The 24,797-nt window shown below is 51.3% G+C and overlaps 1 protein-coding gene across 1 annotated transcript; it reads left to right on the top strand.

Moving 5' to 3' along the window:
• Window positions 1-290: 290 nt before the first annotated feature.
• On the top strand, window positions 291-24,797 carry Mki67 (marker of proliferation Ki-67). Its single transcript, XM_042701459.1, is given in 15 exon segments — window positions 291-398; window positions 2,964-3,042; window positions 3,130-3,245; window positions 4,812-4,878; window positions 6,498-6,500; window positions 6,502-6,543; window positions 7,001-8,018; window positions 8,997-9,172; window positions 10,723-11,041; window positions 11,130-11,248; window positions 11,358-11,529; window positions 13,401-13,556; window positions 14,400-21,079; window positions 21,546-21,980; window positions 24,450-24,797. Coding segments are annotated over 15 exon segments (9,537 nt in total). The 5' UTR covers window positions 291-309; the 3' UTR covers window positions 24,516-24,797.

Raw genomic sequence — 24,797 nt, 5'->3', positions numbered from 1 at the left:
GTGCGGGCGGCGCGGGTGGCCGGGCGGTGCGGGGCGGCGGGGCGAGGCGGAGCGAGCGGGCGAGCGCGGCGGCCGGACTGCGCGGGGTGGTGCGGAGGACCGGCGGCGGGGCGGGGCGGACCACCCGCGGCCTGGCGGGGTCGCCTCGGCTGGCCCGCGCGGTAAGTCGGCCGGGCCTGGCCTCCGGGGGACCGGCGATCCCGGGAACGCGGGGTGCGGGGGGCGGCGCGAGGGCCCCGCCCGGCCGCCAGGGTGACACCCCGCCCCGGCCAGGCAGATCCGCGCGCACCGCGGCGGCGGCGGACGGCGATGGGGCCCCCGGGCCTGGTCACCATCAAGAGGAGCGGCCTGGACGGCGCCCGCTTCCCGCTGAGCCTCCGCAGCTGCTCGTTCGGAAGGTGAGCGCGGCCGCCCGTGGCCCCTGCCCTCTGCCCCGCGCCCCCTGCCCCACGCCTCCTGTCCCGTGTCCCGCGCCCCCTGCCCCGCACCCCCTGCCCTCTGCCCCGTGTCCCGCGCTCCGTGCCCCGCGCCTGGCCTCCGGGTGGACGCTGGCCTGGCGACGCGCAGTCCCGGTCCGACCCACGGAGACCAGCACTACAGGGCGCTCGACCGAAACCTCGGGCTGCGCGGACGGCGCTTGGGAGCCTGCCCCCCGGGTGCGCGCGGCCGGGCCCGGGTGCGGGTCCGGAGCCGGGAACGGCGGGCGGGGATTGGACTTGGTCAGGCTCCGACGGCGGCCACCCAGGAGTCTGGAAACATCGTCTCCCCGAGCCTGGGAGAGGTGGGCCCGCGGCGGCCTCCCCGGCAGAGCCCGGGACAGGGACAGCCCGGCTGGGAGGAGCCTCGGGTCACCGCCGCAGTGCCCGGGTGCGGGGTCTGCCGCCAGCCCGGCGCTCCCCCCATCCTCTGTGTGTGTGTGCGTGCGCGCGCGCGCGCGCCCGTGTGCATACGTGGCACTTGCAGTTATTAATTTTTGTGCCTGACAGTACTAGGTTTCGAACTCAAGCCCTAGGTGCTGTCTCTTAGCTTTTTTACTCGGGCGCTGGCATTCTGTCACTTGAGCCAAACCTCCATTTCTGGTAGCGCTCGAGCGCGCGCGTGCGTGTGTGTGTGCGCGTGCGTGTGTGTGTGCGCGTGCGTGTGTGTGTGCGCGTGCGTGTGTGTGTGCGCGTGCGTGTGTGTGTGCGCGTGCGTGTGTGTGTGTGAGAGAGAGAGAAACATTAATTGATAAGGATCTGAGGGACTTACTTGCCCAGACTGGCTTTGAACTGCCATCCTCAGATCTCAGCCTCCTGAGTAGCTAGGATTAGGGGTGTGAACCCCTGCCTTGAAAGAAAGAAGTAAAGTTGGCGTTCTCAGATCTGGTCATTTGGTGGTTTATTTATTGTACAGTAGAGATTGTAGTCTGTGAATTCGTGTTTGGTCGTGTGACTTCAGGGAAGGAATATGCTTGGATTCTAGAGGTTCATGTGGAAGAGAAACAGAATTAGCAGTTCATATTCATGTCCACCACCTCTGGATGTTGAAGCAAGCTCCCGGAAGCTACCGGTGAACCTTTCTCTAGTAGCTCACAGAAGGATTTAGGAATGATCAGTTCTGTGCTTTGCCATGCTAGCTTCTGTGGAAGGGCAAGTTGAAGCTAGATACTTTTCTCTTCATCTTGTTTTCTTTTGCTCCTGTCCTGGGGCTTGAGCTCAGGGTCTGGACACCATCCCTGAGCAAAGTTAGTACTCTGCCACTTGTCACAGCTCCACTTCCAGCTGTGTGTGTGCCTGTGTATGCGTATGCGTATGCGTGTGTGGGTGTGTCTGGGGGTGGCTAATTAGCAAAGAGTCAGACTTTCCGGTTAGGGATGACTTTGAATGGTGATCCTCAGATCTATCTCAGCCTCCTGAGTAGTTAGAATTAAAAGCACAAGCCACTGGAACCCAATGATATTTTTGTATTGTTTATATTGATAAACATATATGTGTACAGTTACGTATATAAATGTAACTTTTATCTCTAAGTAGTTGTACTAAAGAGTTTCAGTTTTGTTTGAGCCCAATACATTTAGATAGGTTTTTTTTTTTTTTTTTGCCTGCAGATTAGTATTTGTAATGTTCATTGACTCAAGTCTACCAGTTCAGGTGGAGTGTGTGTGTGTGTGTGTGTGTGTGTGTGTGTGTGTGTGTGTGTGTGTGTGTGTGTGTGTGTGTGTGTTTTCGTTCATTCTGTGTACTGGTACTGGGGCTTAAACTCAAGGCCTACCACAGTCTCAGTTTTTGTGCGCAAGGTTGGCATTCTACTGCCATAGCCCCCAGTCATAGCCCCACTTCCAGCTTTTTTTGGAGATGAGTCTTACTGACTTTGCTGCTGGAATCACTGGCTTCAAACCTTGATCCTCAGATCTCAGCCTCCTTGATTAGCTAGAGTTACAGGTTGAGCTACCAGTGCCTGGCTAGTATGTGGTTTTAGAACAGCAGTGAAAAGCTCCCACACAATGGTGTTTGTGCCATACATGTGAATGATGTGTGCAGCTCATTTACTTGTTTGACACAACAAAACAACATACAGAATAATAAAACCTAGCATATAATATAGTATAACCTAATATCATCTATTTCTATATGAAGACACAAGCACAGAGAGGTGCTATGAGAGCTAGGGCTGTGAAGGCTGGAGTAAAACACCCATAAAACAAACAGGCTTATTTATTTTTTTAAAGCACTAAAATAATATTCTTCAGAATTAGTATAAAATACTTTATGTGTGCTTTTGAACAGTGATTTCTGAATTGTAATTGGTGTTCTCATTATTCTAAAATAATAATTTCTAAGAACTCTATGTATTAAAGATCTAAAATTGCTTCTTGTGTGATGTTTGTGAAATACATATCGCTGGCCAAATTTGGTTTTATTTTGAAAAACTGAAGTGTTGTGAAAACAACAAAAACACCATACTTTTTTGCATTTTTTATTAAGGGATATCGAATGTGATATTCGCATCCAGCTCCCTGTAGTGTCAAAACTGCATTGCAGAATTGAGGTCAGCGGGCAGGAGGTAAGTGGGTTGCGGGGTAGACCATTTCTAAAGCTTTCCTATTTGCCCTTTAGCTAATCACAGATATCCCCTGCTCTCCACCCGTAGGCCACATTATATAATTTCAGTTCTACAAATCCAACCCAGCTGAATGGGTCTGCCATTGACAAACCTGTGCACCTGAAACACGGCGATGTCATCACTATTATTGACCGGTCTTTCAGGTAGGCGCCGAGTGGCTGGCTGAGGTAGACGTCGCGCTGTCCCTGCCTGCGGACCAGTGTCCCCGTTCAGTGTGGCCCCTGCTTTCATGTTGGCAAATGTCGAAACGTTTCAGACCTTCATTTCCAACGCTGATAACATACAAGCCTAAAGATTTCTGAATGACACGTGCGGCTCAAATGTGATGGGAGCCCGGGATTTGAGGTCACCTAAGTAGGCAGAGGCAAGGCGATTTGGTCCTGTAGAGGCTGTTTGAACTCAGAACCTGCTAGAACCACATGCCTGTACCAAAATATTTTCCTTTGATTAGGGCTTGCTAAGTGTAATATTTTCCATCCTGTAATTTCAGGTTTGTTTAGCTCTTATGGCATATGTTGGCTCTTGGAACTTGTTGTCAAGTGGCTCTTGTTTTTCATTTTGATAATACTATTATATGATCTGAGGCATAGAGAGTATCCTCTTTCAGTCTCCCTGAAAAAGTAGTGAAAGAGTGGAGGAGGGTAACTTGCTTTTGATTGCAATATCTTCTTGATAGTGACTTTTACAATTTTATGATCATTTTTGTTATCATGTTTGTTATTATTTGCCAATATGAGATTTGCACTGGGGGGCCTCACACTTGCTTTCCGATCTCTTCTACTTGCCATGCCTCCAGCAGGAGTATTTGCTAGTTATTTTTGGAGGTAAGTCTAGTGGAGTTTGCCTGGGCTGGCTTTGAGTCTTAGTCCTCCAGATCGCAACCTCCTGAGGAGCCAGGATTATACCACTTGCACCTGGTTGGATTGATCTGTCAAATCATTGTAGAATGTTCTTTGTTATGCACTATTTTAAAAGGCACTTTATTAAACATAAACTTCTAGTTAGGAATTATAAACCTGGAATGAACTGTTCACCACAGAGAAACATAATTCAGTTGTGATTATTAAATGCCCTCCACAGAGAGTAGAAAATGGGTCTTAGGAGGAGAGATTTGTATTCAGTACTCTGATATCACGAGAAACTGTTCCAAAATATCTGATAATTTCAGATGTTACTTACTTGGCATCTGACTTCAAATCTGGCCATTTATTCATTGAAGCTCCAGAAATTACCTTGCGAATCATGAAGGATTGCACCTATGCTTTGGTCGCTGAGACCTGTAGGAACAGTTGTCTGGCCTGATAATACGCAGTGTTTCATCCAGACTCAATAAGTGCTCATGGTTCTAAAGGGTTGCTTTGTCTCACCTGGAAGCACGTGACTTTGCCGTGTGGGTGAAGAGCACGTTGCTGATGGGCCTTCTGGGCCTGTGGGTGACTCCTTGGGTGTGGAACATGGGTGAAGTCACAGGTGGCCAGTCAGTAGAAGGTCGGCATCTGATGGCAGTGTCCCAAAAGAAACCTAAGGACAGTTATGTAATTTGTTAGTGTAAGATGTTCTCTTAACTCTAAACTTCTGTGTGTAGGATGATACTCTGAACAAAGTCTGACTTGCTTCCTTAGGAGGTCTACGAATATAACCCAATATATAGGCGTGAGCCACAGACTCTACGCCCTTCATCCAAGTCTGTCTTGTTCTGGGTTTTGCAGGTATGAAAAGGAAAGTCCTCAGAATGAAAGCAAGCCAGATGAATTTCCAGGAAAAAGACAGGAGCAGGTGATGTGAAATACAACATGGGTTTGGGCTGATTTGTTGTGTTTTATTGAGATGGGTTTTGGCTAACATTTGCTTGGGATTTGAACTCCTGATCCCTGCTTTAAAGTCGCTGGGATTATAGGAATGAGTCACCACACATGTCTATACTAATAAGGTTTTTCTCGTTGTTCATTTTGGACGATCAGTCATAAGATACTCCTATTGAAGCCTGAAATTAAAACTTATCATCTTCCACAAAGAGTTATCTCAACTATCTAGAAATTTGAAGTTGTTTATAAATGAAAAAGCTAAACATATCTTAACATATAGAAGTTTAGATTCCTTGAGAATGGAAAAATTGCATCAGGAATAAGCTGGATAAATCCGGGAGAAGACATTACAGCTCAGTTTAAGTCACTGAAAACATGGGCAACATTCCTATAGGAGTATTTGCCACTTGGTATCGTCTTCTTTGGTATCTAAAACAACAGAGGAAGGAAGTTTGGCTAAGCCAAAGCTAAACCAGCGAAGTTGGCTGGTTTAGCAGAGTCACAGGTGAGAGGAAAGTACTGAATGAAGACAGGAAGACTAATCATGATGAGCCCTCCTCCTTGGAAGTGCCATCCTGTAGGCTGGGCTTACAGGCATGAGCCACCAATGCCTGGCTGGGTTTTGTTGTTGTTATTATTGTTGTGTTTTGTCAGTCATGGGGCTTGAACTCTGGGTCTGGGCGCTGTCCTTCAGCTGCTTCAGCTCTATGATTTGAGCCACAGTGCCACTTCTGGTTTTCTGGTGGCTAACTAGAGATAAGAATCTCAGCGACGTTTCTGCCTGGGCTGGCTTTGAACAGTGATTCTCAGATCTCAGCCTCCTCCTGGGTAGCTAGGATTACAGGCCTGAGCCACTGGTGCTCAGCTGTTTTGTTTTGAGCTGTTTTTGAAACAAGTTCATGCTGGTCTTCAAATTAAGCATTGAAGTTTTTAATCCTGCCACAACCTCACAGACAATAATTAGAGAGAATTAGCTATCTTCTTTATCTTTAGTAATCGTTTTTGGATAATTTTTTCCTTAATCAACAGAAGTTCCATAGGAAGAAGATGCAGGCACTGTGTGCTGCGGCAGGCTAGGGATGCTGGAGCTGAGGTGGCAGTATGTGGGGTCCTGTTCCCACGTGGGCCCTAACTTTGGGGCTCTCCCATACACAGTGATTGTCTGCCAGCAAGGAGAGCACAGGCTAGGCCGCAACAGAATTCACCAACACACCCTTGAGCCCATTTCTAAGGAAACTCGGGCAGTGTGAAGTTCTGTACTATATTGAGTTAGCAGATGTAGGTGAGGTTGAATGTTAGCTTTTGTTCTTCTCTCATGTGATGTTGGGGATAAACTTTAAGGAAGTTCTCTGAGCTTCGGTGTCTGTTTAAACCTGTAGTTTGTATTCTATTCTAACGGTCTATGTACATAAATACAGTCAGCCAAGAAGCTCTAGCTGTGTCATGACCACAAGCTTCTAAATGATTTGGGCCATTTCTGGAACACAGAACTTTGGCCCAGAAGCTAATTAATTAGAACAATTTTATTATGAAGAATGTCAGCGCTAGGAAGGTGCTAAATCACTGCTGTTTTATTTTTCCACCTGACAGGCATGGGCACGGCGATCCTCCAGATCCAGCCTCTCTACTCCCCCTGGTTTGTACTGGTTGGTCATGTTCTGGGACCTTCGGGGTGAGCGCACTGTCTCAAGGGAGGGGCAGGAGGAGCATGCAAGTGTGAAGTCTTTTTTCCCCCAACCCTAGGAGGCTGTGTGCTTTTCACAGGTCATATTAAGGCAGAAAGCTGAGCTAGCTCGTCCCCTAGTGACCTTTGGGGTTCCGTGCTCAGGGTCGTGTTCAGGTGTACACAGCTTGTACATTCACTTGTCCCTAATTCTGGGTGGATCGGTAGTATACTTTACCTTACATATAGTGAAGGCAATATGATTTATTTGCATCAGAGTATCAGATCACAGTATTGTACATTTTAGGCAACTAAGTACTGTGAGCACTAAATGAGAAGCTAGGTTTTGATACAATAGTGAATTCCACAGTGGTTAATCGTTGAGAAAAACGTTGAACTTCTGTTTCTTATTTCATAATTTACTGCCAAGATGGGAAAGCTCAAGGTTCCAGAACCCATTCAAAAGTCACTGCTTCAAGGTCTCAGGAGCCCGGCAAGGAGCTCATGGGCGACAGCGCTACCCCCCGACGGCTCGGAGCACAGAGCAGCCCCACAGCTACTTCACGCTTGTTCCCCAGAGCAAGTGGGAAACGATGGAGGGAAAGCAGGAAGGCCCACTCCTAGGGGTCCTAAGGAGAAGCCCAGGGTAACCGCAAGTCCTTGCGGAGACCTAAAGTCTTTACCCTTGGCACAGAGCCTTGACAGTAGCAAGGACACAGAGTCTCCCTTTGAGAAGCTCTACCAGTCGATGAAGGAGGAGTTGAGCCTCAGCTTGCGAAAACAAAGCCTTGCACAGACTCGGAGGAAATCAGGATTGCAGCTTGATAGTGCCACAGAGAAAGAGAGAAGGGAGAACCTGCCCTGGGGGTCACACAAAGCAAGACCAAGGTCTGCTGACACTCTCTGCATTAAGGCAGCCTCTTCATTCACACCAGAAACCAACCAGACCCAGGAAAAGGGCATCAGTGCGGACCCTGCTCACACTTCTGACGAGGCCCTGAATTCTAGCATTTCTGTGGCTGAGACTACAACAAAGAGCCCAGGGCGGTACTCCCAGCCACGAAAGGACACAGGCCCGTATATTACTGGAGGAGAGGCTGTGAATCTGGGCCCAGGTGAAGGCATTGGGTCAGCTGATAGACCTGTCACACCTCGGAGGCGCTTGACTGGAAATCGCCCATCAGCCATTGCGGGGGCCACTGCCAGCCCCGCCGGTCAGCCAGACTGTCTCTCTTCCAGAAGCAGAAGCGTTCCTGCAGAGGCAGAAAGGCCTCCTCCAGAAGTCAGAAAGGAGCCTTTTATAACTCAGTGCTTTCCTCGCACTGAAAGCAAGATTTCAAAGGATTTCCTTGATGAGCCCAACAAATTGGCTGTGAAATCCGGACAGATTGGCTCTGGGTTACCTGGTCTTAGTTCAGTTGATATCAGCAACTTTGGTGATTCCATTAGTAAGTTTATTTAACTGTAAATCTGTTTCCCCCAAAAGGTTAATACCCACCATGTATATAGAGGTATGACTTGAGACCGTCAATCAGTCATGGCAACTCTGGTGAAGAATACAAAGTGTGCTCACCTTTCAGCAGATGGACGGGAGGGGACTCAGACCTCTGAGGCTAGAGGAGGTGTCCTGGCGCTTAGAGAACCACATTGTGAGGCCAGTCGGAAGGATGGAGGCACCCAAAGACATGGGGTCTCCTCTCCATCTGTCCCAAGTCAGTAAGGAGAAGAATCAGATGGCTTTCCACTTAGTGTCTATACTCACCTACAGGCGGCTACCCTGCCCGGTCCACTGTCTCCTTCGGGTTCAGTTTGGAATCAGTTGCTGGGGAATCTTCATCTCCCTGTTGCAAATGTGAAAGTGACAGCCCGGGGGCACACAGTGGTTGGCGTAGGTGTGGCTTCTTTCTGCACACAGAGAGGAGTGGTCCCCTGCTTCAGTCTTAGCAAGGTCCCTCTTCACATGTGGCCTGCTGTGCAAGTATGTTCCATTGAGCCTTGCCGCGATGGGAGATTTGTGCTGACTGGTGGCTCAGGACCTTGTGTGGGACTGCATGAATTGATTGCTGGCTGGAGACATTGCAGCTCACACTGGCAGGTCGGGGCCAGGCCGGTATACGAGTCCTAGGAAGTTTTTTCAGTCTGTTAGTAAAGTTGTGTTGGTATTGTCTGTTCCGCAGGACCAGCCACTCCTGCAGGCTGGTCATTAGCTTGAGCCACACATGTCATGGGGCATTACTGTCCAGTTGGAACTTGAGTCTCTGGCTTGCTCTGGCTTCGTCACTATTCTGTGAGAATGAAGCTGTCTGGTTTCCGTGCATTTTTCGGGTGGGTTATTTTCCAGTGCTACTTTGAAATAAGTTGCAAGTCCTGGTATAGGTTTTTTTTGTTTTTTAAATTGCTCATTTCTCATTTGTGTACTCATTTAGACAAGAGCGAGGGAGCCTCTTTGAAGAGAAGACGTGTGTCCTTTGGTGGTCGTCTGAGACCTGAATTATTCGATGAGAACTTGCCTCCAAATACACCACTCAAAAGAGGAGAAACACCAAGCAAGAGGAAGCTGCCTGTCACCCACACGCCGGCTGTCCTGAAGAAGATCATCAAGGTGAGTCGCCACACTTGTTGACCACTGTGCTCCTCTCACTGCTGGTGGCTCTCTCTGCCGCTACCCTTCCCTTTCCTTCTCTTCCCTTCCCTTCCCTTCCCTTCTTCCCTTCTCTTCTTCCCTTCCAGCATCCCGAGGTAGAACCACACCCAGGTCTTAGGTTTTTTTTTTTTTTTTTTTTTTGGTAATTTAAAGACAGCACCCTGGGCACCGGGAGGTGAACTTAGGCTCTGGGGTGTAGGACGGGGTCACTGCTCAGCAGGTGCCTGCACTTTCTCCTTCCATGGGGAACATCCTGATAACAGTAGTGCTGCATGACCACCCTGGCGCATTGCAACGTGGCCCCATGCAAATACAAGGAGTGTTCTGTTTTCTTTTAGGTTTGTGAGCTACAATTAAAGCATTTTAACTGTGGAGAAGGGGAATCTGGCAGTCCAACCGCCTCTCTACATAGGCCACTCTTAGCCCTTTGGCCATCTATTGCTTGGCCTGGCTTCTTCCCTTGGCTTTAGATCCCAGAGGCATTTGTCCACAGAGATCACCTTCCTCACAGGGCCTGGGAAGGCTTTATTGCCTCTTGCTATGGAACGGAGATGGAAGGTACTCTGAACGCTTTCCTGCATTCTCCTTCCCTGTAATGTCAGCTCAGAACTGGAACCTGCAGCTGGAGTTGCTGGGACCAGTCAGAGTTCCTCCTTGGAATGAGCACGTGTTCTCTCCACACTTCACCCAGAAGATCTCAACTTAGACTCAACCAATGCTGTGTTGCCCTGCTCTTCCCTTAATGAACAGACAGGGTTGGGCTTGGCCGTGCACATCTGTAATCCTAGCTACTAGGCAGGCAGAGGAGGATTGTGGATCTGGGCCAGCCCTGGGCAAACTGAAACCTTATCTAAAACATCAAATGTAACACAAAAATGACTGGGTTTGTGTTTACCTGGTAGAGCACTTGCCGAATAATAATTCAAACCCAGGTCTGCCAAAAAAATTAAGAAATGAGTGGGACAGCTGTCTTCTTTAGGGTTGGAAGACAGGTCTTAAATTTCTATTGATTCAAGATAAATCTTAGATACTTTTCTTTGTACTGGGGTTTTGAACTCTGCATGAGCCATGTCCTCATTGTGATATGCTTGTTTTCCAGGTAGCCTTTGAACTCTTTTTTTTTTTTTTTTTCCCTCCCCTAGGTCACCCTCACATGACAATCCTCCTATTTCTGCCTCCCTTGTAGCTGGAACTTACAGGTGTGAAGTCATGGACCTGGCTCCTCGGTTGAGATATTTACAGGCATGAGTTGCACACCTGGCTTCTTGTTATAGGGGTTGTCTGGCCTTGAACTGATCCCTGTCTATTACCCCCCCCTCACTTCCCCACTCCCCCAAACCCACCCCCCCCCCCCCCCCCCCCCCCCCCCCGTAGCTGGAATTACATCCTTGAACTACCACACCCATCCTGAAATCCTGTGCCATGGCTTGTGGAATAGGTTGGTGACAGGCATTGTGGAAATCTTAGTTGTTTGGCAAAGTTCCTTATGAAAATATGTCTCTTGTCAGGAGCAGCCCCCATCTGGGGAAGAAGAATCTTCAGAAATCTGTGTGGAGGTCACAGCGCAGGATGTGTGCACAGGCGCTGTGGCTTCTAGTCCTGGAGTAACCCAGCCTGGGGTAAACGGCCAAAGACGCAGATCAGGCAAGGCCTCGACTGCCTCTGGGGTCAGCGGCTCCCCGGGACAGACAGACGCTCCTAAGAGAGCGGGGAGGAAGAGCGCCGGCTCGTCTTCCAAGCGGACATCCATCAGCCGGGGGCAGCATGACATCCTGCAGAGGATCTGTTCCAAGAGAAGAAGCGGGGCGTCAGAGGCCAACCTCATCGGTGAGAGTGGCGGTGGCAGGCCCATTTGAAGGTCAGTGCCCGAGGCCCTGCCAGGCTGAGCAGCACCCCCATCTTTTCCCTTTGACAGTTGCAAAATCGTGGGCAGATGTCGTGAAACTTGGTGCTAAGCAGACGCAGGTGAGAGTGCCGAAGCACGGTCCTCCAAAGCCGGTGGGCAGAAGACAGAGGAAGCCGAGCACCCCGAAGGTATGGCGGCCGCGCCACCTTGCCGTCACACTAGTCACCGCTGTCGCACGACCCTTCCTGACTGTGTCTGCTTTCACACTTTACCCCCTTACCTACTTATTTTCTACAGAAGCCTACAGCCAGCGTTCGCCATCAGTTCAGCACCGGCCATGCCAACTCCCCTTGTACCATTGTCATCGGGAAAGCTCAGACTGAAAAGGTCAGCATTCCTGCTCGGCCCTCCAGGATGCTGAACAGCTTTGTGTTCAACCGAAAAATGGACTACAGTGAAGATCTGTCAGGTAAGCAGCCTGAGCTGTCAACTGTGAACCCCTTTGATCCTCGTGGTTATGACACTGTTGATGCTTGCCACTTATCTTTGTCTACTTGAGAGCGTGGGCACAGAAGATACAAAGCTGGATGGAGTGCAAGGACAGGTCTCTGTCTGCTCTGGGGGTTGTGTGTTCTGCGGAGGGGGTTCCAATGCATACATTTCGTCTGGAGAGGTGGGGAGAATGCTTTTCCATGGGGCAGGTGCAGGCTCTCATGTGACGCTGCTGTCACACTAATGGTTATCTCAGAGGTGGGACTAGTTGTTTCAGAGCAATAATTGGCTTTTCAAGATTCACCTTCTTTCCATATTTATTGACCATTTGTTTTGTCCTTTCGAGAATTGTTCAGTTTATTTGCCCACCTATTGAGTTGTTGATTCTTTGGGAATTGTGTTCTTTTTTTGTTTGTTGTGCTGCTACTGGGGCTTGAACTTGGGGCTTCCCACTTAGCTTTTTTGCTCCAGGCTGGCACTTCACTATTTGAGCCCTGCCTCCACTTCTAGCAGTTTCTTTGCTGGTTAATTGGAGATAAGAGTCCTCCACATTTGACTGCCTGGGCTGGCTTTGAACTTTGATCCTCAGAGTTCAGCCTTGGAGTATAGGTGTGAGGGAGCAGTCCGCTTAGGTTAGTTCTTTGAGCTACACCTATTCTCTGATAGACAGCTGGAAAAGATTTTCTCCATGCTGATTTTCTCCGTCCTTCAGGCTCTTCTGTCTAGTTGTAAGGTCGCCCTGGCCCTGCTGGTGCTCCCCCCTGTTGGCTAAGTCTCTGCCTATGTCACCTTTTTGCTGGACAGCTATTTGTCAATCCGTGCTCCTAATTTGCTGAACTATTGGGGAGTTCTATTTAGGAAGTTACCTCCTATGCCAATATGTTCTAGATTTTTCCCTTGTTCTTCCCGGTCGAGTTTCTAGTTTCTCACATGGAGATCTTCGATGGATTCTGAATCTGTATTAGAACCAGGCAAGAGAAAGCAATCCAGTTTCAGTCGTTCTGAGAAGCATAGCCATCACTTGAAGGGAGGCGCTGTGAGAAAGTTCTCTGAAGCGGCTAGTGATGGAGTGACCCCCACTTCCTTCTCCCTCATGCTTGCCTGGCCCTGAAGGCAAGGAGGCCACAGTGGCTGTGTGTCACGCTGTGCTTGATGCTTTCACTCTGTCCAGTTCGGGAGGGAGGTCAGATTAGAACTGGGTACACGGAGTCTTATTTTGTGGCAGATGAGGAGTAGCAAGTCATTAAACCCTTCAGTACAATGCATTGTCTGTATAACGTGTGCCAAGTAGCCTATATCAAGAGCTGTGTTTGGGTCGATTAACATTTACCTTTTAAAGAAGAACAAAAATACAAAACCAAAGATAGATATTGTGTGTGTGTATGCTTATAAGTTGTGAATATATATGATGTACTGATACAGAAGTTATGAAATGTTAAAGTATAAACGATGAGAGATAACTTGAAGATAAGTGAGCTGTTGGTTGTTGTACTGGGGTTTGAATTCAGAGCCCTTGTTCTTGCTGCAGGCATTTTACCGCTTGAGCCACAGCCCACTTCTTTTTGCTTTCATTATTTTTCAGCTAGGGTCTCTCATTTATGCCCAAGTGAGGCCTGTACTGTGTTCCTGTACAGGTGGGGTTAATAGGCACGTACCACTAGACTTAGCTTCTTATTGAGATGGGGCCTGGCTAAGTTTTCCTCTGGCTGTCCTCTCATTCTTTGACGGATTCAACTCCCATGGATCACCTGTCCTGTAGTTCATTCTGTGTGAGGTGACCTCATGTCATGCTATATTTTGTACCTATGTTACATACATACACATCTATTTCATGTTCTTATTTATCAGGGATAACTGAATTGTTCAAGACACCTGTGAAGGAGAAGCCCCAGACGACTGGCCCCGCCTCCTTCACTCTTTCCAGTCCAGAGAACTTGACTGGAAAACAGTTTCAAGGAGTGAATTCAGGAGAAAATCCTCTGTGCACCACTTCAGAGACTTGGGGTTGGCCTATTTTATTTCTTAGCACCTTCTACTTTTGCCCAGGACTTGCTGAGGGCCCTGTTCCATCACAGACAACTCTCTGTTCCTTCTCTACAGCAGACGTCCCTGGTAAAATGCCATTTGAGTTGAACTAATACTGGCATCTACTAACAGACAGAGAGAGCCCAAGTTCATTGGTGATGATGATTTCTGTATGCTTTTAGTTTTAAGAGGATGATAATGTGGAGAAGTACACTGGCATCTTATCATATTGACGTTAATTACCAAATAGAAAATGTGCAATTACACAAGAGAAAGATAGTACCTTTCAAACTGCTGAGTTACTCATCTGCTCTGATAATCAGGAGGAGACAGAGTGTGTGAGGCTAGGGATGTATTTCCTTACCTTCCTGTTTGGCCTTGGGCAGAAGGAATTGCTTGCTACCCTGCCAGTGCTTGCTGGTGCTAACAGTGAGATGTTCCTTGTACAGTGTGGTTCTTGCACATACACAGTACAGGCCCTGCCACTTCCCTGGAGATGAAGGCACTTTCTAATGTGCAAAGAAAAATTGCCTTGTTTTGGTCAGTGCCCTGCAGCGTGGCCGCCTTCAGAAGACTCCTCTAAAGTCTGGTTTTCCCCTCAAGTAGTCACTCCAGATTCTGAGCACAACTTCGTGAGGGCCTCCCCATGTTGAGAAAGAGACTTACCCTTAAGGGTGGTGTGGAACATAACTACGATAGATTCAGGATTGGATTGGTAGCCTTATCAAAGCAGATGATGAAACTGAACTACTGACTAATTATATCACATTAAGGATATAGTGCAGCAAAGATGCTTATTGTATGCATTTTTATTTCTTACAGTGTTCAGTTCTCAGAACTCAGCAGGGGAGCCATCTGATAAATGCTCTGAAAGCCACACCATAAAAGAGCAGAGCAGAGAAGACAGAAGCACCGCAAAGACTCCTCAGAACATGCCTAAAACGACTCACCCAGAAAGGAAAACTCCAGATGCTGTGAAGGAGCCTCTGAACACAGTACCCAGTGCCAGCAGGTTAAGGCAATCAAGGGAGCTCCGGAGTTCACAGACGCCACCTGTGAGAAGTAAGAATGGAGGAACCGAAGGACCCCCGGCTGAGGGCGTCACGGACACACCCCTGAGGAAGACACCGCTGTGGGCACGGAAGGCGGAGGGCGAGGACAGTGCAGGATCCGCAGAAACTGGCAGGGAAAGGGACAAATCAACAGAAAGTTCAGCAAAGGTGACAGCTGTGAGGAGATCAAGAAGCGAGGGGCAGAAACTTGGACCCAAAGAGCTCCTGGGTACACCAGCCCATGCCAAGGAACCAGAAAATGAGGCCGACCAAACCACCGGAACAGATAGTTCCTCCCAAGGAGCTGATCTCACAAACACCAGAAAGAGACCACCGAAGACAGAGGACAGCCAGGAGGATGCCCCCCACATGTCTCATCAGCCCACGCACACGAACCTGACACCAGGCACTCCCAGACCACACGGGGACCCAGCTGCGTGTGCAGCTAGGGTGAAGAAGGGACCAAGAACTCCTAAGAGGCAGACCCAACCTCTAGAAGACCTGGTCGGCTTCGCAGAACTGTTCCAAACACCAGGTCAGCCCATGGCTCATGAGAAAGCTAAAGTACCTCGCAAATCTCCACAGCCTATGCCAACAAGCACAAAAGCACAGCCAGTCACACCGAGTAGGGAAATGGATGCCAGCAAGCTCTCAGCATTAAGGAAGTTTGCTCACATATCAGTGGGGGACACGCGTGCCCCCAAAGTCACACAGCCAGATGTCACAAGCATCAGAGCTTTGAAGGAACCTGCAAAGCAGATAGTATATCCAGTAGGAAATGTAACTGGTAGCAAGAGACAACAGGAGACACCTAAAGAGAAGACTCAACTTGAAGACCTGGCTGGCTTCCAGGAGCTCCTCCAAACACCAGGTCTTTCCAAGGACTTGGTGATTACTGACAGAACCACAAAAAGGACCCGTGAAGCACCACAGGCAACAACAGCCAGAACCCCAGGAAGCACACAAAGGCAGCCCAGGACAAGTGTGGGAAACATGGCTGAGAGAGAACTTTCCTCACTCAGAAAACTTCAGCAGTCACCAGGCAAGGCCTTGCAAACACCCACAGCACCAGAAGAGGAGGAACTCAGCACAGCATTCATGCAAACTCCAGAGCAGACACCAGACATGACAGGAGACTTGACTGGATCCAAGAGACGGCCCCGGACTTCTAAGGGAAGGAGCCAGCTCCTGGGGGATCTGTCTGGCGTCCAGGAGCTCTTCCAGACACCAGAGAGCAAAAATCAGCCAATGATTGTGATCAAATCCACAGCAACGCCTAGCAATGCTCCACAGTCAGAACCAGTTAAAGTTCCCACAGGTGTGAAGAGACAGCCCAGGACAAGTGTGGGAGACATGGCTGAGAGAGAACTTTCCTCACTCAGGAAACTTCAGCAGTCACCAGGCAAGGCCTTGCAAACACCCACAGCACCAGAAGAAGAGGGACTCAGCGCAGCATTCGTGCAAACTCCAGAGCAGACACCAGACATGACCAGAGACTTGACTGGATCCAAGAGACGGCCCCGGACTTCTAAGGGAAGGAGCCAGCTCCTGGGGGATCTGTCCGGCGTCCAGGAACTCTTCCAGACACCAGAGCACAGCAAGGATCCAAGGACTCCTGGTGAAGTTACAGAAATGTCACCAGAGCCGGTCAAGACTCCAAGAAGCACACGGAGACGATCCAAGATGAGCCTGGGGAAAGCCCACATGGAGGGGCGGCTTCCAGGACTCGGGGAGCTCTCACAGGTTCTCCGGGAACCCAAAGGTGGGGACAGTGGCACCCGAGCTGGGAAGCTACCCACAAAGCGGAAGCTGAGCTCAGAAGCCAGTGTGACTGTCAGCAAGAGGCTGCGGAGGACCCCTAGGGAGAAGGCCCAGCCTCTAGAAGACCTGTCCTTCTTGCAGCAGCTCTTCCAGACCCCGGGCCATGCCCAGGACTCGACCGCTGCTGATGGAACCACAGAAAGAGCCTCCACATCTCCAAAACCAGGAGCAGTCAGGACCCCGAGGAGCACACAGAGACAGCCCAGGGCCAGTCTGGGGCACTTGGCTGTGAAAGAAGGGCTTTCCCCACTCAGGAAGCAAAGGCAGTCTGCCGTGCGCACACCCATTGTGCCACAGCCAGGGGGCGCCAGCTCAGCGCTTGTGCTGACTCCGGAACAGAAACCGCACCTGCCGGCCACTTCCACTGGCCCTAGGAGGCGCACGCCGGAGAGGAGGGGCCAGTCCCCGGGAGACCTGCCTGGCCTCCGGGAGCTCTTCCAGACTCCAGACCGCAGCAAGGGCTCAAAGACTGTTAACAGGACCACAGAGGTGTCCGGCAGATCTCCACAACCAGAGCTAGTGAGAACTCCTGCAGGTGTAAGGAGACAGCCCAGGCCAAGTCTGGAAAATGTGAATGTGAAAGCAGTTTCATCACTCAAGAAACTTCAGCTGTCACCAGGCAAAGCCTTGCAAACACCCACAGCACCAGAAGAGGAGGAACTCAGCACAGCATTCTTGCAAACTCCAGAGCAGACACCAGACATGACAGGAGACTTGACTGGATCCAAGAGACGGCCCCGGACTTCTAAGGGAAGGAGCCAGCTTCTGGGGGATCTGTCCGGCTTCCAGGAGCTCTTCCAAACACCAGAGAGCAAAAATCAGCCAATGATTGTGATCAAATCCACAGCAACGCCCAGAAAAGCTCCACAGTCAGAACCAGTTAAAGTTCCCACAGGTGTGAAGAGACAGCCCAGGACAAGTGTGGGAAACATGGCTGAGAGAGAACTTTCCTCACTCAGGAAACTTCAGCAGTCACCAGGCAAGGCCTTGCAAACACCCACAGCACCAGAAGAAGAGGGACTCAGCGCAGCATTCGTGCAAACTCCAGAGCAGACACCAGACATGACCAGAGACTTGACTGGATCCAAGAGACGGCCCCGGACTTCTAAGGGAAGGAGCCTGCTCCTGGGGGATCTGTCTGGCGTCCAGGAGCTCTTCCAAACACCAGAGAGCAAAAATCAGCCAATGATTGTGATCAAATCCACAGCAACGCCTAGCAATGCTCCACAGTCAGAACCAGTTAAAGTTCCCACAGGTGTGAAGAGACAGCCCAGGACAAGTGTGGGAGACATGGCTGAGAGAGAACTTTCCTCACTCAGGAAACTTCAGCAGTCACCAGGCAAGGCCTTGCAAACACCCACAGCACCAGAAGAAGAGGGACTCAGCGCAGCATTCGTGCAAACTCCAGAGCAGACACCAGACATGACCAGAGACTTGACTGGATCCAAGAGACGGCCCCGGACTTCTAAGGGAAGGAGCCAGCTCCTGGGGGATCTGTCCGGCGTCCAGGAACTCTTCCAGACACCAGAGCACAGCAAGGATCCAAGGACTCCTGGTGAAGTTACAGAAATGTCACCAGTTACAGAAATGTCACCAGAGCCGGTCAAGACTCCAAGAAGCACACGGAGACGATCCAAGATGAGCCTGAGGAAAGCCCACATGGAGGGGCGGCTTCCAGGACTCGGGGAGCTCTCACAGGTTCTCCGGGAACCCAAAGGTGGGGACAGTGGCACCCGAGCTGGGAAGCTACCCACAAAGCGGAAGCTGAGCTCAGAAGCCAGTGTGACTGTCAGCAAGAGGCTGCGGAGGACCCCTAGGGAGAAGGCCCAGCCTCTAGAAGACCTGTCCTTCTTGCAGCAGCTCTTCCAGACCCCGGGCCATGCCCAGGACTCGACCGCTGCTGATGGAACCACAGAAAGAGCCTCCACATCTCCAAAACCAGGAGCAGTCAGGACCCCGAGGAGCACACAGAGACAGCCCAGGGCCAGTCTGGGGCACTTGGCTGTGAAAGAAGAGCTTTCCCCACTCAGGAAGCAAAGGCAGTCTGCCGTGCGCACACCCATCGTGCCACAGCCAGGGGGCGCCAGCTCAGCGCTTGTGCTGACTCCGGAACAGAAACCGCACCTGCCGGCCACTTCCACTGGCCCTAGGAGGCGCACGCCGGAGAGGAGGGGCCAGTCCCCGGGAGACCTGCCTGGCCTCCGGGAGCTCTTCCAGACTCCAGACCGCAGCAAGGGCTCAAAGACTGTTAACAGGACCACAGAGGTGTCCGGCAGATCTCCACAACCAGAGCTAGTGAGAACTGCAGGTGTAAGGAGACAGCCCAGGCCAAGTCGGGGGAACGATGTGGAAGAAGAGCCAAGAAAGCAGAGGCCTCGGTCTCCGTCAGGGGCCTCTAAGAGCAGCCCCAAGGTAACACAAAGCAAGGCCGCTTTAGGGAAATCCACAATGCAGACACCACGCACAGTCGCTAATAGACAGGGCCGCTGGAAGCAGCCAAGAGCTCCTAAGGAAAGGAGCCAGCCCCTGGAGGACCTGTCTGGCTTGCAGGAGCTCTTCCAGACCCCAGGCCACCCCAAGGACTCAATGCCTATGGAAATCACAGGATTGCCCGGCACTTCTCCACAGTCAGAACCAGGGAGACCGTCTAGGCCGAGTCTGGGAACACTGAGGGTGAAAAAAGAACTTCCGGCCCCCCAGGAGATGACAGAGGCGTTGGAGGAGACCACACACACACACAGAGTGCCAGATGGTGAGGTCACGGTCCCCAAAGCCGGGGAGGTATCTGCACGTCCAGCCCGTGACCCAGCAAGAAGAGCTGGCAGCAGGCTGCGGCGGATGACACCCAAAGAGAAAGCCCAGCCCCTGGAGGACCTTTCCGGCCTGCAGGAGCTCTTCCAGACGCCCGGCCGCCCCGAGGACCTGGTGCCCCGCGCAGCACCACAGCTACCACCAACCAACACCCCAGCAACCGCCAAGAGACAGGCCAGGGCAAGTCTGGGGAAAGCCCCCACAGATGGGGAGCCCTTGGGGTTCTCAAAGCTCCCACACAAGTCAGGGGAGCCCACACGCACACCCCAAGTGCCCGGAGGTGAAGATGGGGCCGGGGTGGTTAAACCTCGTGCAAAACGGAAACTGGATCCCGCAGATAGTGTAACTGGCAGCAAAAGCAAGAGACTTCGCGGGGTGCCTGAGAAGGCCTTGTCCCCAGACGACCAGGCCGGCTTGCAGGAGCTCCTCGGAACCAAGGACACAAACACGCCCCGCCAGCCTCCACAGCCCGAGCCACAGGACACCTCTGTCCCCCTGAAAAGAGCAACCAGGACCCGACGGGGCACGGTGGACACGGAGGGGGAGCTCCCCGAGGCAAAGACACTGACCCGAGCGTCCAGGCAAGCCACGCGCACCAGGAAAGTCCTAGAAGGCAAAGTTACTGACATTCAGGTTTCAAAGGAATCTGCAAAGCAGGTCCCAGACCCAGCAAAAAGCATCACTGGTACCAGGAAGCTGCGGGGGGCTCGTAAGGAAAGCACCCAGCCCCTAGACAGCCTGGCTGCCTCCAACGAGACAATCCAACCCCCAGCGCACATGGAAGACTCCGGAAGTGATGCGAGCACCGGCAGAATCCCCCACCAGTCTCCACAGCCAGAGCCCGACACGGACACAGCCTCGAGGAGACCACTTAGGACGCGACGTGGGAACGCTATGGTGAGCAAGGAGACTTCGGGACCAGCACGGGAGACCAGGAAGACAGCCGGGAAGCCCATGCATAGCAGTGAGGGCGTCACTATGTTGGAGGAACCTCTGCAGCCAGAACTTGCCCCCCCAGCAAGAGTAGCTCGCCCCAAGAGGCTGCGGGGGGCAGCTGCGGAGAAGGCCCCGCCTCTCGACCCGGCCAGCCTCCCAGAGGCTCTCCAGGCACCGGCTCACACGGAGGATCCAGCAGACAATGAGAAGTCCACAAACACGCCCCGCCAGCCTCCACAGCCCCAGCCGCAGGACACCTCTGTCCCCTCGAAGAGAACGACCAGGTCACGACGGGGCACGGTGGACACGGAGGAGGAACTCCCGGCGGCTAGGACGCTGACCCGAGCATCGAGGCAAACCACACGCACTCGGAAGGTGCTAGAAGGCAATGTTACAGATAGCCAGGCTTCAAAGGAACCTGCAAAGCAGGCACTCGACCCAGCAAATAATGTCACTGGTACCAGGAGGCTGCGGGGGGCTCGTAAGGAAAGCACCCAGCCCCTAGGTGGCCCAGCTGCCCCCAAAGAGACAGTCCAACCCCCAGCGCACACAGAAGAGCTGACAAATGGTGTGGTCACCCCCAAACCTCTGAAGACCTCCAGAAGAGTCCTCAGGGCCCCAAAAGAGAAGCCTGTGACATCCCTGATCCCCAAACAGGAACCTGGAGAAGATGGGCCCGGTGTGCAGAGCTCTGTGACAACGACGCCCGCTTCTTCAGAGGAGAAGCCAGCCGTCCGTCAGAGGCCCAGGCCACCCCGGCCTTTAAAGATGCTGAAGTGTCTGAGAGTTCTCGCTCCCAAAATTCACCTGGGGGAAGAACAGAGCTGCAACAGCACGGAGACAGAAGACGGGGAACCCCGAGAGGCACCTGCTGCCAATCAGGTGAGAGCCCTGAGCACTCCCGGTGCTGGCGCCAGGCCCATTGGGAGGAGCTGTGTGTCTTACGTGGGTTTACCAGGGCAATGTCCAGCTCCCACCTTGAGCGGTGAAATGCCTGGGCTGTGAGGTTCCTGCACACCCGAACCCCCGTGAGTGCAGTCCTGGGCCGGCCGGCAGCAGATGCTGAGGGGCCACCCATGTACTGGGGCCTTCTCAGTACTGACACCTAAATGTTAGAGTTGGTGTATGGCCTGCTAGACATTGAGGTTGGGATTCTAATACATCAGTACAGGTGGCCCTTTCTCTGTAGGAGGAAGGCTTTGAATCTCTTAGAAAAGAAATACAAATTTGCAGTCCTTTTTTACTCCTGTGGTGTTTGCTTTTGAGTACGTGAAGTTGGAGGTTTGGCTGGTAGAATCTGGAAGTGTGCTGTCATCTTTTGTAACTACGTGGATGTGTTCCCCCTCAGAGAATGTCTCTGCGTATCAGACACCCACAAAACCCACGTGCGGGACAGCAGAGCCCCGAAGGGCTTGGGTCTGCAGAGAAGGTTACAGCAAAGAGAAACGCGAAGAAACCTGAGAAGACCTCCCAAGACACAGAGCCACAGAGCAAAGAGAATGGAGGCCAGCAACCTGCCACGCGGGGCCACGTCAGAGGAGCCCGCGGGGGCCTGCGGTCTGGAGGGCAGAGCAAGGCCTCCGCGCCCCTCCCCGCCGAGGACAAGGTGAAGGAGAGCCAGGAGAGCTCCAGCAGGGGTCAGAACGAGAGCGGGGCAAGGCCGGATGTGAGGGGCTTGCGAGCTAAGAGGACTGCAATCCAGCCCGCAGGAAGCACTTTGGACAGTGAACCCAAGCCCAGAGTAACTCGAGGGGCCAAGCGAGGTGCAGAAAATCCAAAGAAGGTAAGGAATGGACTGTGTCTCAGAAAAGACAGAGAGGTCTCATATTGCAAAGGGGCGTATGACCGCACAGTCAGCCAGCACACAGCTGGACGGCAGGAGCACTGACCAGAGCCGTGTCTCTATCCTTACCCGAACTACAGTCTGTTGTGCCTGCTGTGGGACTTCCGCTTCAGATGGGGAGTTCAGATGACTGAAGACTCCACCCATCCTGGAAGAACTAGGAACTCACTCGGTCCTCTCTTCTTGACAGCTTTTCATGCAGCTCCCTAGACTGTAGGTGACATTGTCTCAGGGTCAGCCTCGCCTACTAATGCATAGGTAGCCAGGGCTGGGAGCCTGCCCGAGCCAAAGAGGGCTTGGTAAATGATGCTCAATAGGAGGTGCATGTCTCACCCTGCCCTCCTCAGCCAGACGGTATCAAAGTTAATGGACTATAAGTGTGGCTGCAAGTAGCTCATAAATTAATAATTTGCATAAGCTGTAAAGTGTAATGAAAATGGATTTGTTTCCTTCTGGGGGAATGATTGATTTAGCTGGCTTAATAGGAAGTTTAGCCAGGCATCATTGGCTCATGACTGTAATCCTAACTACTCAGGAGGGCGAGATTTGAGCAGTGTTGTTCAAAATCAGCCCAGGCAGGAAAGTACAAGAGACTAACCCCCAATTGAAACAAAACAACAGTAACCAAAAAGCTGAGTAGCAGTGGTTCATGCCAGTACTCCTAGCTATTGGGGAGGCTGAGATCTGAGGATCGTAGTTGGCAGTAAAGTCCATGAGACTTACCTCTAAAGAGGCAGAAGTAGAAGCTGTGTCTGGAGTGGGAGAGCGCTAGCCTTTGAGCACAAAGGAGCTCAGGGACAGTGCCCAGGTCCCGAGTTCAAAGCCCTAGGACTGGCACCAAAACAAAGCAAAAAAGGCCAGAATTGTTTGGCACATGGTACCTCATTGGAGTGACATTGAAGGACGAAAGAACAGTATTCCTTTCACTTGGCGCAGCAGCAAGGTCTCAACGTGAGTGCGGCCGTGCCCTGTCGGGTCCTGGGGCCTCTCCCCATCGCCCCTGTGCCCACACTGACACGCGTGTCTCTCCAGGGCTGTGTCCTTAGTGGACTGCCCATCCTATATTTCTGCTCTCTCTCTACAAACTACATGTGCTCAGTTTGCAACTTAGCTTTCCCGAGGCCCCACTTCCACTTCCGGGAGCAGGTGGCCCAGCGAGAGTTGCCTAGGGTATCGGAAAGCACATCTTGACATGGATGAGAAAAGCAAATACAATCTCATAGGCGGTTTGTGATGTGAGATTGGTTCTCTGCAAACTAAACTGGGGTGACAGGTCTGCCTCCAGGCTCTCCATCCCAGCCAGGGTCCCAGAGTGAGTCTCAGCTGTGTCTCCTGCCTTCTCCCATCCGCCTTGGATTCAGCTTCTGCCCTCTGACAACTGTACCATCTAGCATTTCACCCGGTCAGCATTTTCCGCAATTTTTCCATTCAAACAGCCTTGGCTTTTTGAGTACCTGCTACATTTCCCAGCCTCTTCCTTTCTGTACTATCCATGGTCATAAAGCTGCTTTTAAAGTAGGCCCAGCGTCTCCCTGGTGGCACCTGGTTGGTGAAGAGCAGTTCCGGGTCCAGTGGGGCCGAGATTCCAAGGCCCAGGCTCTCCCTCTGGGAAGGCAAGGCCTTTGGGCCAGCATCTGGACCCTCATTTCTAGCTGAATGGGGGCCTGGCCTCTGTGTGTTTCCCCAGCGCTCAGGGTAAGATGTGTTCTCCTAAGCCCTCCTATAGGGCTCTGGTCACAGAGTTCAGTGGGCGTCCTGTCTATGGGGAGTTCGCTGTAGGAGAATCAGAAGTTTCAGTGCAAATCCTATTCCCTTTTTCTGAAGAACCAACCTCCCTCCCTCCCTCCTTCCTTCCCTTCCTGGTCCTGGGGCTTGAACTCAGGGCCTGGGCTGTCCCTGGGCTTCTTTTGCTCCAGGGTAGTACTCTACCACTTGAGCCACAGCACACTTCCACCTTTTTCTGAGTAGCTTATTGGAGCTAAGAGTCTTCATGGACTTTTCTTCCCTGGGCTGGCTTCAAACTGAGATCCTCAGATCTCAGCCTCCTGAGTTGCTAGCATTATAAGTGTGAGCACCAGCACAGGGTGAATAGCATTTCCTATTAGTGCAAATGTTTACATTGATAAAGAAATTGAGTTTCCTATTACATATAGTATACATTAAACAATACATGAGATATTTTGGTATGAAAAGATAAGGAAAATTTTGCTTTACAACACTGAAAATTATAAAAAGGTTAGGAAAAAAATTTCAGGGTGGTTGCTATATCTTAAAATTAATTTCTAACCTAAAAATTATCTCGAATGAAGGTACCGTGTAACACCTGTAAGGATTGGGGTTTTACACAGCAGAGTTGATCGTAAGAAGTTGGATTAAGTCTTCTAATACTGTGTTTTTCTTCCCAAACAGGCAGACGACACCATGAGCTCCAAGAGAGTGAGAAGCAGGCGTCTGCGCGACGGTGAAGATGTATAGCAGACATGGAGGATACAGTGAAGAGTGGGATTAGTGTTCAGGTCTTCCACCGTCATTGTAAGAGTGAATTCTGTAAATAATAGTATGGGGGGGGGGAGACAGGGAAGGGAACAAATTTAAGAATCTCCTGGGTTTGACTCGTTTTCAAAAGCTCCGTGTCATGGAAGAGACTATGGCGGGACCTCATTAATGAAAGGGGAAAATTTGGGGGTGGGTGGATACAGCATGGCCCTTCGTGTTCTTCTAGAATAAAGACCTGCAGGTCATTGCCTCTTGTGTTCA

This window comes from Dipodomys spectabilis, unplaced genomic scaffold, assembly GCF_019054845.1.
Source record: "Dipodomys spectabilis isolate Male_0828 unplaced genomic scaffold, ASM1905484v1 ptg000289l, whole genome shotgun sequence".
Classification (NCBI taxonomy): domain Eukaryota; kingdom Metazoa; phylum Chordata; class Mammalia; order Rodentia; family Heteromyidae; genus Dipodomys; species Dipodomys spectabilis.
The sequence above is the reverse complement of the archived record's forward strand: the minus strand, read 5'-3'. Positions and strand labels throughout refer to the sequence as shown.